The 15,917-nt window shown below is 42.0% G+C and overlaps 5 protein-coding genes and 1 long non-coding RNA gene across 7 annotated transcripts; 4 read left to right on the forward strand and 2 right to left on the reverse strand.

The window, feature by feature from the left end:
* The first annotated feature begins 385 nt into the window (after positions 1-385).
* Positions 386-1,431, forward strand: LOC116217963 (transcription factor HES-5-like). Its single transcript, XM_031557953.2, has 3 exons — positions 386-542; positions 681-776; positions 891-1,431. Exons 1-3 carry the CDS (start codon positions 492-494, stop codon positions 1,326-1,328), a joined length of 585 nt encoding a protein of 194 aa, XP_031413813.1. The 5' UTR covers positions 386-491; the 3' UTR covers positions 1,329-1,431.
* On the reverse strand, positions 1,245-8,719 carry LOC122128553. 2 transcript variants are annotated; one of them, XR_006151432.1, is made up of 7 exons: positions 8,631-8,719; positions 7,136-7,226; positions 6,126-6,334; positions 4,631-4,721; positions 3,621-3,829; positions 2,126-2,216; positions 1,245-1,324 (listed from the first exon to the last, which is right to left on the reverse strand). It is a non-coding gene; the product is annotated as an uncharacterized LOC122128553 (long non-coding RNA). The 2 variants fall into 2 exon arrangements; XR_006151433.1 differs by lacking the exon at positions 8,631-8,719 and adding an exon at positions 7,393-7,651.
* Positions 2,756-3,937, forward strand: LOC105911256 (transcription factor HES-5-like). The gene is made up of 3 exons (XM_042702754.1): positions 2,756-3,047; positions 3,186-3,281; positions 3,396-3,937. Exons 1-3 carry the CDS (start codon positions 2,997-2,999, stop codon positions 3,831-3,833), a joined length of 585 nt encoding a protein of 194 aa, XP_042558688.1. The 5' UTR covers positions 2,756-2,996; the 3' UTR covers positions 3,834-3,937.
* On the forward strand, positions 5,261-6,442 carry LOC116217964 (transcription factor HES-5-like). Its single transcript, XM_042702755.1, has 3 exons — positions 5,261-5,552; positions 5,691-5,786; positions 5,901-6,442. Exons 1-3 carry the CDS (start codon positions 5,502-5,504, stop codon positions 6,336-6,338), a joined length of 585 nt encoding a protein of 194 aa, XP_042558689.1. The 5' UTR covers positions 5,261-5,501; the 3' UTR covers positions 6,339-6,442.
* Positions 7,766-9,092, forward strand: LOC116217965 (transcription factor HES-5-like). The gene is made up of 3 exons (XM_042702756.1): positions 7,766-8,057; positions 8,196-8,291; positions 8,406-9,092. The coding sequence occupies exons 1-3, from the start codon at positions 8,007-8,009 to the stop codon at positions 8,841-8,843; spliced, it is 585 nt and encodes a 194-aa protein (XP_042558690.1). The 5' UTR covers positions 7,766-8,006; the 3' UTR covers positions 8,844-9,092.
* A 4,012-nt stretch (positions 9,093-13,104) lies between these two features.
* On the reverse strand, positions 13,105-15,337 carry pfdn6 (prefoldin subunit 6). Its single transcript, XM_031587164.2, has 4 exons — positions 15,144-15,337; positions 14,703-14,773; positions 14,076-14,200; positions 13,105-13,822 (listed from the first exon to the last, which is right to left on the reverse strand). Exons 1-4 carry the CDS (start codon positions 15,205-15,207, stop codon positions 13,702-13,704), a joined length of 381 nt encoding a protein of 126 aa, XP_031443024.1. The 5' UTR covers positions 15,208-15,337; the 3' UTR covers positions 13,105-13,701.
* Between the last annotated feature and the right edge of the window lie 580 nt (positions 15,338-15,917).

The raw sequence follows: 15,917 nt of genomic DNA on the forward strand, positions 1-15,917 counted from the left end.
CCAAAGTGGCACGTTCTTTGTCACCTCCACGAAGCTTATGGCGCTCAGAACAAACAATGGGCTACTAAGCGACTGAGCCAATGATGTTGGTCTGCATATTTTCAATAATTGCCAAAAGTCATACATTTCGATTCCGAAGATTTGGACATTTGCGGACAACAAAATGTTTTATGGTGAGCTTGTCATAAAAATGCACGAACGTTGGCCAAATGCAGATTTAGACGTTTATCTCTTTTGTTTTGACAATGTAGCCTACATGACTGCAATATAGTAAAAATAAACACAAATTTAAAGTTACTTAGTTATTAAAAGTCACTTAAGGCATCAATGCTGTTTCGGTCATGTGATATCAGAGGGCATGGAGCCTACTTGCTGGTGACGAAGTGCTAGTGGGTGTGGCCTGAAAGACGGCCCTTCCCCGATAAATGCTGTTCGCCAGAGTAGGGATGATCACAAATCAGACAACCACCAAGATCGAACACAACTGAAGTATGAAATCGATTTCAGTACACGGCACTAGCCGCGCCAAAGCATATAGAAAGGTAAAACTGGCACTATTATTCTTTAATTGTATTAATTTCGTCCATCAATTAAGAAGTTTCTCTGTTGTGCAATTTGACCAGAAGAAAATTTGCTGTGATATAATTTGTTCTAATTTCATCATATTTCCTTGGCTGCAGCTCCTGAAACCAGAGGTGGAAAGGTTTAGAAGAGAGAGAATGAACAGCAGTCTTGAAAGCCTGAGGGCGATGCTGCTGCACTGGCCACAACATCAGGTATGTAGGTCCTCCACCACTCTTGCCTCCTCCATCAAAGCTCATTCACATGAAGTGCTCTGATCAGCAAGTAAAGAAAAGTCAGCTTTATTTATATCCACATCTCCTTTACAGGGTTTGGCCAGTAAAAGAGTGGAGAAGGCTGAAATCCTGGAGCAGGCAGTCACATTCTTGAAGGGCTATGGTGACAAGCGAGGGGGAGGGGAGGAGCAGACCTTCCAGGATGGTTACACTACCTGTCTGCAGAAGGCTGCTGACTTCCTGAGAAACAGCGGCCAGAACGGAGACCAGAGTGGAGATGAGGCGCAGAGGAGGACATTTGCAGTCCAGCTCACTCACCTGGACAGGTGCACTGCCACACCAGTCCCCACGCTCAGCTTGACCAGGTGTGGGGCACCACCTAAGCTGATCCAGTATCAGCAGCCAGGGTTGTTGGCTCTCCAAGGACAAAGACACTCCAGCAAGGCCAAGTTGTCTCCCAGAGCTCACTCAGCCAAGATTATGTCTCCACCTCTCATTAACAGTCAGGCCTTATGGAGACCATGGCCCTGAAGGAGTAGAGGATTTGGAGAAATTAACTCTGAACAGAATGTATATGTGTAAATGTGAAGTAGGCTATATTATTCCATGTGATTTGTAAATACTGGACATGTAAATATACTAGTATTTGTTTAAATTGTTAATGAAATGTTGAACTCCAACCTCAAACCATACTGACAGCACTTAAAGTTTGTAGATTTTATTTTTGTAATGTTGAGAATGACTCTGAATACTTATTTTGTAATGCTAACATCAAAATAATAAAAAAAAATGCAATTCAAGCTATTTTTCTATCTATGTTTCTATGCCATTTTTATCAAAGCAAACATCAAGTTCCCTGACACTGTAATGTCAGCTCCAACACTTCTAGCACGGAGTGTTGTTTTTTTTTCACAAACGTGTCCCAAATGTTGTCCCAGAACTGACTGTCGACGGGACATCACACAAGATAACATAAAAGTAACAGATTTGTTGGTGGCCTGAATTTAGCTGAAAAAGAACTTCCAATGGTGGAGGTTATATGAAAACCATATCGATGTATACAAATGTTCTTAACAAGGCATAAGGCCTGCGAGGTCTTAAAAAGTGCGAAATGATTGAACATCTCAGATTTACATTGAGCATGACACGGGTTTAAGAGGTCAAGGGACTTGTCCTTGTTCGCCTGGGATTTTTTCTTTCTTTCCATTTTTTTACAGTGGGACTTTCATTCACATTTAAGGGTCACGGCCTTTTCGAGACCGAGTGTGAGGTGGGTATTTGTTAAAACGTTTGGTCTACACGTGGCACACTGAAGACGAAAAGGTTACCTATTTCTCACATGCGAACACGAGTTCCTTGTCGCCTGTATCGTGGGAACATTGTCCACTTGGCCAAGAGATGAGGTCATTCGGTCGCCACCTGTTAACAAGATATACAAATATTTCCGGTTTACCCCAAACACGTGCTTTGTTTTAAAGTATCTTTGGTTTAGAACCGTGTGCTCTGTCACTAATGGTGTTAATAAATGTCACTTTTATTTCACTCGTGCAGTTCTCACGAGCTGCACAGACTTGTGGCTGCTTACAGAGTCGAAGGTAAAGCCCTGGGTGCCTGTTGAGAGGTGTTAAAGCGAGTGGCTTGGCACGAGTGATTGTCATGTGCTATAATCACATAGAGTTGCCAGACACCTTAGCTGTGTGACACTGGATGAAGAGGTGTAGGCGCGTGTCCCTCAGAATTCAAAAGCCAAACGGACAACTAGCAGCAAGCACATCCAACTAAAATGTTTATGATGGGTTTGAATTTAGGCATATAATTATATTCCCTAGGGCATATGATATCAAGTGATGTAATGCCAGCCTGGGCGGGTTTTTGCCAGACATTTCAAGATCATATTCAGCGCATTTCACAAACTGCAGGGATATTTAGACGTTTATCTCTTTTGTTTTGACAATGTACATGACTGCAATACAGTAAAAAATAAACACAAATGTAAAGTTACTTAGTTATTAAAAGTCACTTAACGAGTCAATGGTGTTTCGTTCGTGATATCAGGGGGCATGGAGCCTACTTGTTCTTACTGGTGACGAAGTGCTAGTGGGTGTGGCCTGAAAGACGGCACTTCCCCCATAAATGCTGTTCGCCAGAGTAGGGATGATCACAAATCAGACAACCACCAAGATCGAACACAACTGAAGTATGAAATCGATTTCAGTACACGGCACTAGCCGCGCCAAAGCATATAGAAAGGTAAAACTGGCACTATTATTCTTTAATTGTATTCATTTCGTCCATCAATTAAGAAGTTTCTCTGTTGTGCAATTTGACCAGAAGAAAATTTGCTGTGATATAATTTGTTCTAATTTCATCATATTTCCTTGGCTGCAGCTCCTGAAACCAGAGGTGGAAAGGTTTAGAAGAGAGAGAATGAACAGCAGTCTTGAAAGCCTGAGGGCGATGCTGCTGCACTGGCCACAACATCAGGTATGTAGGTCCTCCACCACTCTTGCCTCCTCCATCAAAGCTCATTCACATGAAGTGCTCTGATCAGCAAGTAAAGAAAAGTCAGCTTTATTTATATCCACATCTCCTTTACAGGGTTTGGCCAGTAAAAGAGTGGAGAAGGCTGAAATCCTGGAGCAGGCAGTCACATTCTTGAAGGGCTATGGTGACAAGCGAGGGGGAGGGGAGGAGCAGACCTTCCAGGATGGTTACACTACCTGTCTGCAGAAGGCTGCTGACTTCCTGAGAAACAGCGGCCAGAACGGAGACAAGAGTGGAGATGAGGCGCAGAGGAGGGCGTTTGCAGTCCAGCTCACTCACCTGGACAGGTGCACTGCCACACCAGTCCCCACGCTCAGCTTGACCAGGTGTGGGGCACCACCTAAGCTGATCCAGTATCAGCAGCCAGGGTTGTTGGCTCTCCAAGGACAAAGACACTCCAGCAAGGCCAAGTTGTCTCCCAGAGCTCACTCAGCCAAGATTATGTCTCCACCTCTCATTAACAGTCAGGCCTTATGGAGACCATGGCCCTGAAGGAGTAGAGGATTTGGAGAAATTAACTCTGAACAGAATGTATATGTGTAAATGTGAAGTAGGCTATATTATTCCATGTGATTTGTAAATACTGGACATGTAAATATACTAGTATTTGTTTAAATTGTTAATGAAATGTTGAACTCCAACCTCAAACCATACTGACAGCACTTAAAGTTTGTAGATTTTATTTTTGTAATGTTGAGAATGACTCTGAATACTTATTTTGTAATGCTAACATCAAAATAATAAAAAAAAATGCAATTCAAGCTATTTTTCTATCTATGTTTCTATGCCATTTTTATCAAAGCAAACATCAAGTTCCCTGACACTGTAATGTCAGCTCCAACACTTCTAGCACGGAGTGTTGTTTTTTTTTCACAAACGTGTCCCAAATGTTGTCCCAGAACTGACTGTCGACGGGACATCACACAAGATAACATAAAAGTAACAGATTTGTTGGTGGCCTGAATTTAGCTGAAAAAGAACTTCCAATGGTGGAGGTTATATGAAAACCATATCGATGTATACAAATGTTCTTAACAAGGCATAAGGCCTGCGAGGTCTTAAAAAGTGCGAAATGATTGAACATCTCAGATTTACATTGAGCATGACACGGGTTTAAGAGGTCAAGGGACTTGTCCTTGTTCGCCTGGGATTTTTTCTTTCTTTCCATTTTTTTACAGTGGGACTTTCATTCACATTTAAGGGTCACGGCCTTTTCGAGACCGAGTGTGAGGTGGGTATTTGTTAAAACGTTTGGTCTACACGTGGCACACTGAAGACGAAAAGGTTACCTATTTCTCACATGCGAACACGAGTTCCTTGTCGCCTGTATCGTGGGAACATTGTCCACTTGGCCAAGAGATGAGGTCATTCGGTCGCCACCTGTTAACAAGATATACAAATATTTCCGGTTTACCCCAAACACGTGCTTTGTTTTAAAGTATCTTTGGTTTAGAACCGTGTGCTCTGTCACTAATGGTGTTAATAAATGTCACTTTTATTTCACTCGTGCAGTTCTCACGAGCTGCACAGACTTGTGGCTGCTTACAGAGTCGAAGGTAAAGCCCTGGGTGCCTGTTGAGAGGTGTTAAAGCGAGTGGCTTGGCACGAGTGATTGTCATGTGCTATAATCACATAGAGTTGCCAGACACCTTAGCTGTGTGACACTGGATGAAGAGGTGTAGGCGCGTGTCCCTCAGAATTCAAAAGCCAAACGGACAACTAGCAGCAAGCACATCCAACTAAAATGTTTATGATGGGTTTGAATTTAGGCATATAATTATATTCCCTAGGGCATATGATATCAAGTGATGTAATGCCAGCCTGGGCGGGTTTTTGCCAGACATTTCAAGATCATATTCAGCGCATTTCACAAACTGCAGGGATATTTAGACGTTTATCTCTTTTGTTTTGACAATGTACATGACTGCAATACAGTAAAAAATAAACACAAATGTAAAGTTACTTAGTTATTAAAAGTCACTTAACGAGTCAATGGTGTTTCGTTCGTGATATCAGGGGGCATGGAGCCTACTTGTTCTTACTGGTGACGAAGTGCTAGTGGGTGTGGCCTGAAAGACGGCACTTCCCCCATAAATGCTGTTCGCCAGAGTAGGGATGATCACAAATCAGACAACCACCAAGATCGAACACAACTGAAGTATGAAATCGATTTCAGTACACGGCACTAGCCGCGCCAAAGCATATAGAAAGGTAAAACTGGCACTATTATTCTTTAATTGTATTCATTTCGTCCATCAATTAAGAAGTTTCTCTGTTGTGCAATTTGACCAGAAGAAAATTTGCTGTGATATAATTTGTTCTAATTTCATCATATTTCCTTGGCTGCAGCTCCTGAAACCAGAGGTGGAAAGGTTTAGAAGAGAGAGAATGAACAGCAGTCTTGAAAGCCTGAGGGCGATGCTGCTGCACTGGCCACAACATCAGGTATGTAGGTCCTCCACCACTCTTGCCTCCTCCATCAAAGCTCATTCACATGAAGTGCTCTGATCAGCAAGTAAAGAAAAGTCAGCTTTATTTATATCCACATCTCCTTTACAGGGTTTGGCCAGTAAAAGAGTGGAGAAGGCTGAAATCCTGGAGCAGGCAGTCACATTCTTGAAGGGCTATGGTGACAAGCGAGGGGGAGGGGAGGAGCAGACCTTCCAGGATGGTTACACTACCTGTCTGCAGAAGGCTGCTGACTTCCTGAGAAACAGCGGCCAGAACGGAGACAAGAGTGGAGATGAGGCGCAGAGGAGGGCGTTTGCAGTCCAGCTCACTCACCTGGACAGGTGCACTGCCACACCAGTCCCCACGCTCAGCTTGACCAGGTGTGGGGCACCACCTAAGCTGATCCAGTATCAGCAGCCAGGGTTGTTGGCTCTCCAAGGACAAAGACACTCCAGCAAGGCCAAGTTGTCTCCCAGAGCTCACTCAGCCAAGATTATGTCTCCACCTCTCATTAACAGTCAGGCCTTATGGAGACCATGGCCCTGAAGGAGTAGAGGATTTGGAGAAATTAACTCTGAACAGAATGTATATGTGTAAATGTGAAGTAGGCTATATTATTCCATGTGATTTGTAAATACTGGACATGTAAATATACTAGTATTTGTTTAAATTGTTAATGAAATGTTGAACTCCAACCTCAAACCATACTGACAGCACTTAAAGTTTGTAGATTTTATTTTTGTAATGTTGAGAATGACTCTGAATACTTATTTTGTAATGCTAACATCAAAATAATAAAAAAAAATGCAATTCAAGCTATTTTTCTATCTATGTTTCTATGCCATTTTTATCAAAGCAAACATCAAGTTCCCTGACACTGTAATGTCAGCTCCAACACTTCTAGCACGGAGTGTTGTTTTTTTTTCACAAACGTGTCCCAAATGTTGTCCCAGAACTGACTGTCGACGGGACATCACACAAGATAACATAAAAGTAACAGATTTGTTGGTGGCCTGAATTTAGCTGAAAAAGAACTTCCAATGGTGGAGGTTATATGAAAACCATATCGATGTATACAAATGTTCTTAACAAGGCATAAGGCCTGCGAGGTCTTAAAAAGTGCGAAATGATTGAACATCTCAGATTTACATTGAGCATGACACGGGTTTAAGAGGTCAAGGGACTTGTCCTTGTTCGCCTGGGATTTTTTCTTTCTTTCCATTTTTTTACAGTGGGACTTTCATTCACATTTAAGGGTCACGGCCTTTTCGAGACCGAGTGTGAGGTGGGTATTTGTTAAAACGTTTGGTCTACACGTGGCACACTGAAGACGAAAAGGTTACCTATTTCTCACATGCGAACACGAGTTCCTTGTCGCCTGTATCGTGGGAACATTGTCCACTTGGCCAAGAGATGAGGTCATTCGGTCGCCACCTGTTAACAAGATATACAAATATTTCCGGTTTACCCCAAACACGTGCTTTGTTTTAAAGTATCTTTGGTTTAGAACCGTGTGCTCTGTCACTAATGGTGTTAATAAATGTCACTTTTATTTCACTCGTGCAGTTCTCACGAGCTGCACAGACTTGTGGCTGCTTACAGAGTCGAAGGTAAAGCCCTGGGTGCCTGTTGAGAGGTGTTAAAGCGAGTGGCTTGGCACGAGTGATTGTCATGTGCTATAATCACATAGAGTTGCCAGACACCTTAGCTGTGTGACACTGGATGAAGAGGTGTAGGCGCGTGTCCCTCAGAATTCAAAAGCCAAACGGACAACTAGCAGCAAGCACATCCAACTAAAATGTTTATGATGGGTTTGAATTTAGGCATATAATTATATTCCCTAGGGCATATGATATCAAGTGATGTAATGCCAGCCTGGGCGGGTTTTTGCCAGACATTTCAAGATCATATTCAGCGCATTTCACAAACTGCAGGGATATTTAGACGTTTATCTCTTTTGTTTTGACAATGTACATGACTGCAATACAGTAAAAAATAAACACAAATGTAAAGTTACTTAGTTATTAAAAGTCACTTAACGAGTCAATGGTGTTTCGTTCGTGATATCAGGGGGCATGGAGCCTACTTGTTCTTACTGGTGACGAAGTGCTAGTGGGTGTGGCCTGAAAGACGGCACTTCCCCCATAAATGCTGTTCGCCAGAGTAGGGATGATCACAAATCAGACAACCACCAAGATCGAACACAACTGAAGTATGAAATCGATTTCAGTACACGGCACTAGCCGCGCCAAAGCATATAGAAAGGTAAAACTGGCACTATTATTCTTTAATTGTATTCATTTCGTCCATCAATTAAGAAGTTTCTCTGTTGTGCAATTTGACCAGAAGAAAATTTGCTGTGATATAATTTGTTCTAATTTCATCATATTTCCTTGGCTGCAGCTCCTGAAACCAGAGGTGGAAAGGTTTAGAAGAGAGAGAATGAACAGCAGTCTTGAAAGCCTGAGGGCGATGCTGCTGCACTGGCCACAACATCAGGTATGTAGGTCCTCCACCACTCTTGCCTCCTCCATCAAAGCTCATTCACATGAAGTGCTCTGATCAGCAAGTAAAGAAAAGTCAGCTTTATTTATATCCACATCTCCTTTACAGGGTTTGGCCAGTAAAAGAGTGGAGAAGGCTGAAATCCTGGAGCAGGCAGTCACATTCTTGAAGGGCTATGGTGACAAGCGAGGGGGAGGGGAGGAGCAGACCTTCCAGGATGGTTACACTACCTGTCTGCAGAAGGCTGCTGACTTCCTGAGAAACAGCGGCCAGAACGGAGACCAGAGTGGAGATGAGGCGCAGAGGAGGGCGTTTGCAGTCCAGCTCACTCACCTGGACAGGTGCACTGCCACACCAGTCCCCACGCTCAGCTTGACCAGGTGTGGGGCACCACCTAAGCTGATCCAGTATCAGCAGCCAGGGTTGTTGGCTCTCCAAGGACAAAGACACTCCAGCAAGGCCAAGTTGTCTCCCAGAGCTCACTCAGCCAAGATTATGTCTCCACCTCTCATTAACAGTCAGGCCTTATGGAGACCATGGCCCTGAAGGAGTAGAGGATTTGGAGAAATGAACTCTGAACAGAATGTATATGTGTAAATGTGAAGTAGGCTATATTATTCCATGTGATTTGTAAATACTGGACATGTAAATATACTATTATTTGTTTAAATTGTTAATGAAATGTTGAACTCCAACCTCAAACCATACTGACAGCACTTAAGGTTTATAGATTTTATTTTTGTAATGTTGAGAATGACTGAATACTTATTTTGTAATGCTAACATCAAAATAATAAAAAATGCAATTCAAGCTATATTTCTGTTTCTATGCCGTTTTTGTCAAAGCAAATATCAAGTTCCAACACTTCTAGCACCGAGTGTTGGTTTTTTCACAAACGTGTCCCAAATGTTGTTCCAGAACTGACTGACTTCACACAAGATAACATAAAAGTAACAGATTTGTTGGTGGCCTGAATTTGGCTGAAAAACAACTTCGAATGGTGGAGTTTATATGAAAACCATATCGACGTATACAAATGTTCTTAACAAGGCATAAGGCCTGCGAGGTCTTAAAAAGTGCGAAATGATTGAACATCTCAGATTTACATTGAGCATGACACGGGTTTAAGAGATCAAGGGACTTGTCCTAGTCGCCTGGGATTTTTTCTTTCTTTCCATTTACAGTGGGATTTTCATTCACATTTAAGGGTCACGACCTATTCGAGACCGAGTGTGAGGTGGGGATTTGTTAAAAAGTTTGGTCTACAAGTGGCACACTGAAGACGAAAAGGTGACCTATTTCTCACATGCGAACACGCGTTCCTTGTCGCCTGTATCGTGGGAACATTGTCCACCTGGCCAAGAGATGAGGTCATTCGGTCGCCACCTGTTAACAAGATATTAAAAGATTTCCGGTTCACCCCAAACACGTGCTTTGTTTTAAAGTATCTTTGGTTTAGAACCGTGTGCTCTGTCACTAATGGTGTTAAGAAATGTCACTTTTATTTCACTCGTGCAGTTCTCACTAGCTGCACAGACTTGTGGCTGCTTACACAGTCGAAGGTAAAGCCCTGGGTGCCTGTTGAGAGGTGTTAAAGCGAGTGGCTTGGCACGAGTGATTGGCATGTGCTATTATCACATGGAGTTGCCAGCACCTACACTAGATGAAGAGGTGTAGGCGCGTGTCCCTGAGAATTCAAAAGCCAAACGGACAACTAGCAGCAAGCACATCCAACTAAAATGTTTATGATGGGTTTGAATTTAGGCATATCATTATAGGGCATATGATATCAAATTATGTAATGCCAGCCTGGGCGGGTTTTTGCCAGACATTTGAAGATCATATTCAGCGCATTTCACAAACTGCAGGGATATTCCGAAATCTACCCCATTAACTCCTTATTTCCTCGATTAAAAATGTCTAAATGAAATTAATCATGAATAATCTGAAAATTGTGTTTGCGCCTATAAGTGTCTCGATGTAAAAGATATCCGCTGATCACATTACCATTTCGTTGAAAGAATTACGCCATAAGATTATTATGTCAATGCAATGAATACCTAATCTTTTCATTGGTTTTACATTTTAGGAAGTTGGATTTAGGCTGTGGTGGGTGCATGTTGGTATTATGAGGCCGCCTTTCTGTTGTGTTCTTAAACGCTCGCCACCCTTTCAGATGCTCATTATTCATGCTGGTTTAATCCCCGGCAGGGGGGAAATGAAGGAGGAATGGTTGCTCTACGCTGGATATTAATTGCAGCTGAAGGTATACAATGAGCTTGCCGCTGCGCTCTATCGCTTTTCCATTCCAGTGCGGATGGGAAGCTACGCAGGGGGTGCGCCTTTTGGAGCGGCGGGGGTGAACGTCCATTGAGTCGAATGCAATACCTACCCGCACTCTCTGAAAGACATTCTTGTAGTCAACAGCTGGCACGTATGGCCGCTTGTCTGCCCCCGTAATTAGAGCAAATGTTTCGCCACACATGGGTGTTCATAGAGGGAGTTGCAACGCAGCAGGCCCACACGCATGGAACTTTGGATGGGTTTGGAGAAGAAATGCTAACGTATACAGGTGATCTCATTATAGGCAAACTCCCTTTCAATTAAGGGGGTAGGACATTTCCCAGAAATATTTTAGATAAAAAGCAATGAAGGCCTGTTAACTGTGAGATGGAATGTATTATAGTCCTATTTACTAGTTCAAAACACATCTCCAAAATAATATACAATTATTATTAGAGTACCTCTGTCTTCAGGTACTTTATCATGAATTTGATAAATGTTGAACTTTATGTCAAATATATCCTCAATAAACATTTTGATTTAATGTTATTATCACATTATGAAATTTCTCAAAATATCAGTACTGAAATGTTAGTTAGTAGTGAAATACACTTGACAACCATCATGTAAACATGGGTAGCCCACACCAAGAGAATCTTGACCTGCTGTACACCTGACATTTCATGTCAGTTTGGCATCATGGACAGAGTTAAGAAACATTTTTAGCTTATGTGAAGAAAGATCACATATTTACATTAGTTCATGGAAACCTTTTTGTGTATTTCATTCACCACTGTTCTGGTGCAGGGAGCTGCAGCAACATCCATTTGACTCCATACTTCATACCTAATCCCTCAAGGATACATGCGCCAGTGCCATTCACTTCATCTTTTTATACCAACCTTTACACCTTAATTCATGTGCTGTCCTGCTCACACCTACATGTTCTGGCCTACTCACGGAGACTCACTGTTTACAGTTATATCAGGCCGTGGCTCCTTGACTTTGGACAATCCACACTTATAATAGTAGCTTGAAGACATAAATTAACTGAAAATGAACCCAATCTTTTGCCACCGGACTCAGGACAGTTCTTTGAGACTTGAGTTTAAGGCTTAGGTCAAGGAACTGCTCCAGAGTGGTTGGTAGGATGAAACGTGTAGACTCTAGGTTACAGAAGTCGCTGGCATTTTACCTTCAAAGGTACGTACCATTATAACATCTATGCTTAATGACACAGCGTATGAGCTCAATTAAAGATACAAATGTCCCTTAAGATTATTTAGTCCCTTAAGACAGGTGCAAATGGAGATGGTCTCTATGGTCATAATAGGCCTTTGTGAATTCAGACATTACATTAAATGTAATGTACATTACATGTTTAAATGAATGTAGAAACCAAGATTTCTCAAACCAGACCCAACTTTGTTCTCCCAACCTTCCCTCGGTTGGTTTCTGTGATCAAATGTCCACTCACGTTCCTTTTCTTCATTGACAGCACTAACAACTGGAGGTCCTCTGCTGCTGAGGCATCTGGGTATTGGAGTGTTGTAGAGATCTGCATTCTGAATGAGTAGGCGGTCTACCAACATGAACAGGTAAGGGTTAAAAAAAAGCTGCCATTGGTTTACTCTGCAAAGTCAAGTTGGCAGTCCATGGAAAAATACAAATAATTGTAAATGTGTTTCCATTTGGCTGTAATTGTAATGGCTATAAATGTACTGGCTGTTATAAAAAAGCTTATATTTGAAATTTTTTGCTAAATTTGCTAGAACAAATTAAGAGTGAAAAAAAAGGAAAGGTGCACCCCAAGAGATTTGAGCTCTCAGACCTTCATTAGCCTGTTAGGGCTGTGGCTTGTTTACAATCATTGGGCTTCTCTCTGCAGCTGCCTAACACTCTCAAAATCAATGCCCGCAAGGCAGAAGAAGGCTGTAAGAGGATAGGAAACCATTTTCAGGTAGCCATTTCCTCAGTTCGTAATGTACATAATTAACAAAATGGCAGTAAACAGTAACAGTGGAGGTGAAGTTGAGGTCTGTTAGACCAAGGAAACTTTTCAGAGATAACTGCTCGTAGGAAGACCTACTCTAGACTCTGGAGTGGTGGAGCACTGTTCTACTGTGCAGCGACATCTGCACCAGTATGACCTTCTTGGAAGAGTCAGCATCAGAAAACCTTTCCTGCGTTCTCACCAAAACAATCAGCATCAGAAATGTGCTAAGGAACATCTAAACCAGCCTGATTCATTTAGGAAACAAGTCCTGTGGACTGTGAAGATAAAATAGAACGTTTTGGCTGCAATGAGCAAAGGTATGTTTGGAGAGAAAAGGGTGCAGAACTCCATGAAAATAACACCTCCAACAGTTCGTCACAGCAGTGGATTAATCGTGCTTTGGGCTTGTGCTGCAGCCAGTGGGACAGGGGACATTTCACTGGTAGAGGGAGGGATTCAAATAAATACCAGCAAATTCTGGAAGCAAACATGACACCGTCTATAAAGAAAACCTGAGGATGAAGAGGGTGGCTACTTAAGCAGTTTAATGATCCTATACACACACATCAAAATCCACATTGGACTACTTCAAGAAGTGCAAGCTGAAGGTGTTGCCATGGCCCACAGTCCCCCAACCTAAACATCATCGACTATCTGTGGATTGACCTCAAAAGGGAAGTGCATGCAAGACAACAAGCGTTACAAAAAGCGTTTTCAAACTGTGATGCTTGCCAAAGGGGGTGTTGCTAGATACTTTTGTTATTTTCAAACTGTAAAAGATGGAATTTAAAAAAAAAGGTAATCTTGCGTAAAAAAATAAAAAAAATATTTCAAAATTATGGGGCTTGAAATATGACAACTTGAGCCAAAATAAATGCCACAAAACAATGCCAGCACTTTATTGGAGACCATGGAAATGACAAATGATCCTTCTCAAACTATGTGTTTTGTTTGCTGTGACCGTGCGGGCATGTGTCAGTCGGTCAGTCAGTCAGTCAGTCAATGAGTCTCTGAGGGCCATAGAAGAGTGAGACCTGACTCAGTGGTTTCTGAGCCTCTGACATTTGGAGTCTTTGTTTTTCCTTCTGGGTTTATCCATTGCACTTGTCTATCCACATCCAAGGATCAGACTTTCCCCACTGTGCGGCCCTGTGCTCGCTGATACTCCTGTTGGAGGCTTGTGAGGACCTCGCGGTGCTGCTCCGACTTCCGCTCCATGTCCTTCAGCAGGGTTTCATAACGTTGGCTAAACAGAAACAGAGGATTCAGTGAGTTCATCCATCATCGTGTGAAACACATGAAGGGCATGTTACTTCTCATTCCTACTTATGTTCCTAGATGAACGCACCATTACCATGTAAAAGTGCAATACACATGGATACAGGGTTCATGACCACAGCTTGACACTGACATTTATCAGAAGCATGTAATGAAACTGCCTATAATGCATGGTTTCCATTAAAGTGACATCATATCGAGTTCAAAATAAATACACTCACATCTCCCCATTGATATACTCCAATCTCTTAGCCACTGTTGCTTTGGCTTCATCAAGGTCCTGCTTCACCAAAACAGGCCCGATGAGTTTGTAGACTATATTCTGAGCATCTAATAAACCCAGTTCCTGCAGAAAAGAGAGTTCACACCAGAATATTGAGTGCAACCTTAATGACATGTTAGTCATACACATGGTGTACACCAACTGGTAATGATTTTGCAATTAACAGTAATGTCAGAATTGTTTCTGCCAATTCCATGCGAATAAATTCACTTCACCAACATACAACTAATATGCCTTATACGTACATTTTAATTATTTTAGGCAGATTGTGTTTGTATATTGTGCTTATATATGGATTCAGTATAAATAAATACAAATTAAAAAATGTGTACTCCATCACACTGTTTTCCCAGTCAACTTGTAATCCAAATCCACTGAGTCAAAACCATTGACAGCCCTCAACTTTCCATCAGGGCTTCATCAATGTCAGCTAGACTTGAATTACACTTTTCGATATCACATTGTTATTTCAACCTTGGTACCACTGTTTTAAATCCTTTTATAATCTTAAACAGTCGTCATCTTACAGGAACTCTAAATTAATCATGACACCAACACAACGTACCTCTTTGACGATGTTATTTTCAGTGAGCTGCGCTTCAAGCTTTTGTCTGGCAGACATGCTTTTACTCACATCTGAAAGGTAAAAAACGTCCTTCACATCATTCAACCACAAGGCAAAAAAGTGTTTCAGCCTATATCTGACCAATGCATCCAGATAATCAAGCGCTTGCAGTGGTAGCATGCCATCTCTACATCAATTACTACTGAGGGTTAAGATGGGTTCACTAATCTATGTACATTGGAAAAACGAATTAACGCTAACATCTCGTGTCTGTAACTACTGGTTTGCTGTCTTCATATTTCTACATCGACTACACAAAACGTGCAATTTGCTTTTAAAACACATTCCAACAAATGCCTGCTTCATTCGCAAATGGCTAGCTAGCAGACTAGCAACCACGAGTGACTCTGTAGCTGGGTTATTTATAAACACAAACCCCACCTTTTTGTATCCCTTGGTATTTTTCCAGCTCTGACTGTAACTTCTTCTGAATTGCCTCAGCCATATTGCGTCTAATTTCAGATATAGACAATCTCTACAAACAACGATGCAGTTTAATGGGCGTTAATGAGAAGCCTTCACTCAGTTCAGTTGTCTTCGTCGCGCCGGAAATTGCATATGGCCCCTTCGTTTCTTCTTCTTTGTCGTTTTACGGCAGTTGGCGTCCTTACTGTTGCATTGCTGCCATCTTCTGGATCTATCTCTTATGCCACTATGCATAAGAGGGATTTAAAAACCCATTTATTTCAATCTGATTTCTAAAATACTTTGAACTGATACTTCTATAAAACCAATCTCCCTAATTTCGGTAAATATCTGTATACAAATGTCCCTGCATTTCTCTCCTACGTGACAATCGTATTCATGTACCAGATCTAAATCCTCACTTCCTAATTTAGTTTCAAGCAATTTAAGGAGGCTCTAATACCCACAATGGAACTGAAAGCCATACTAATATAGGGCAGAACTCCTTGTCATCTATCCCCATATGCTTTGCCACTAATTCCCCAGTCCACCCAAAGCTTGAGGCCTGTGCCACACTTTTCTCCCAGGCTGTCTGAATCACCTGTTTTGTTGGGTGGCTATCCCCCGGCCCCTTTAGGTTCACCCAGTAGTTTGCTATAGAAGCTGCTTACAGAGCAAATCCAATGGCATTTCCACTGTCTCAATCTGCAGTGCACATATTGCTGAAGACTGCACAGCCCCAGTACATAT

The sequence above is a fragment of the Clupea harengus genome, chromosome 20 (genome assembly GCF_900700415.2).
Source record: "Clupea harengus chromosome 20, Ch_v2.0.2, whole genome shotgun sequence".
NCBI lineage: Eukaryota > Metazoa > Chordata > Actinopteri > Clupeiformes > Clupeidae > Clupea > Clupea harengus.

What these genes read in the sequence shown, in the direction of transcription:
- LOC116217963 (XM_031557953.2), top strand. Translation starts at nt 492, where the DNA reads ATGAAATCGATTTCAGTACACGGCACTAGCCGCGCCAAAGCATATAGA. An exon ending in GCGCCAAAGCATATAGAAAG is followed by an intron (nt 543 to 680) that starts GTAAAACTGGCA and finishes CCTTGGCTGCAG; the next exon opens with CTCCTGAAACCAGAGGTGGA. An exon ending in TGCACTGGCCACAACATCAG is followed by an intron (nt 777 to 890) that starts GTATGTAGGTCC and finishes TCTCCTTTACAG; the next exon opens with GGTTTGGCCAGTAAAAGAGT.
- LOC105911256 (XM_042702754.1), top strand. Translation starts at nt 2,997, where the DNA reads ATGAAATCGATTTCAGTACACGGCACTAGCCGCGCCAAAGCATATAGA. An exon ending in GCGCCAAAGCATATAGAAAG is followed by an intron (nt 3,048 to 3,185) that starts GTAAAACTGGCA and finishes CCTTGGCTGCAG; the next exon opens with CTCCTGAAACCAGAGGTGGA. An exon ending in TGCACTGGCCACAACATCAG is followed by an intron (nt 3,282 to 3,395) that starts GTATGTAGGTCC and finishes TCTCCTTTACAG; the next exon opens with GGTTTGGCCAGTAAAAGAGT.
- LOC116217964 (XM_042702755.1), top strand. Translation starts at nt 5,502, where the DNA reads ATGAAATCGATTTCAGTACACGGCACTAGCCGCGCCAAAGCATATAGA. An exon ending in GCGCCAAAGCATATAGAAAG is followed by an intron (nt 5,553 to 5,690) that starts GTAAAACTGGCA and finishes CCTTGGCTGCAG; the next exon opens with CTCCTGAAACCAGAGGTGGA. An exon ending in TGCACTGGCCACAACATCAG is followed by an intron (nt 5,787 to 5,900) that starts GTATGTAGGTCC and finishes TCTCCTTTACAG; the next exon opens with GGTTTGGCCAGTAAAAGAGT.
- LOC116217965 (XM_042702756.1), top strand. Translation starts at nt 8,007, where the DNA reads ATGAAATCGATTTCAGTACACGGCACTAGCCGCGCCAAAGCATATAGA. An exon ending in GCGCCAAAGCATATAGAAAG is followed by an intron (nt 8,058 to 8,195) that starts GTAAAACTGGCA and finishes CCTTGGCTGCAG; the next exon opens with CTCCTGAAACCAGAGGTGGA. An exon ending in TGCACTGGCCACAACATCAG is followed by an intron (nt 8,292 to 8,405) that starts GTATGTAGGTCC and finishes TCTCCTTTACAG; the next exon opens with GGTTTGGCCAGTAAAAGAGT.
- pfdn6 (XM_031587164.2), bottom strand. Translation starts at nt 15,207, where the DNA reads ATGGCTGAGGCAATTCAGAAGAAGTTACAGTCAGAGCTGGAAAAATAC. An exon ending in ATACCAAGGGATACAAAAAG is followed by an intron (nt 14,774 to 15,143) that starts GTGGGGTTTGTG and finishes TTTACCTTTCAG; the next exon opens with ATGTGAGTAAAAGCATGTCT. An exon ending in AAAATAACATCGTCAAAGAG is followed by an intron (nt 14,201 to 14,702) that starts GTACGTTGTGTT and finishes TCTTTTCTGCAG; the next exon opens with GAACTGGGTTTATTAGATGC.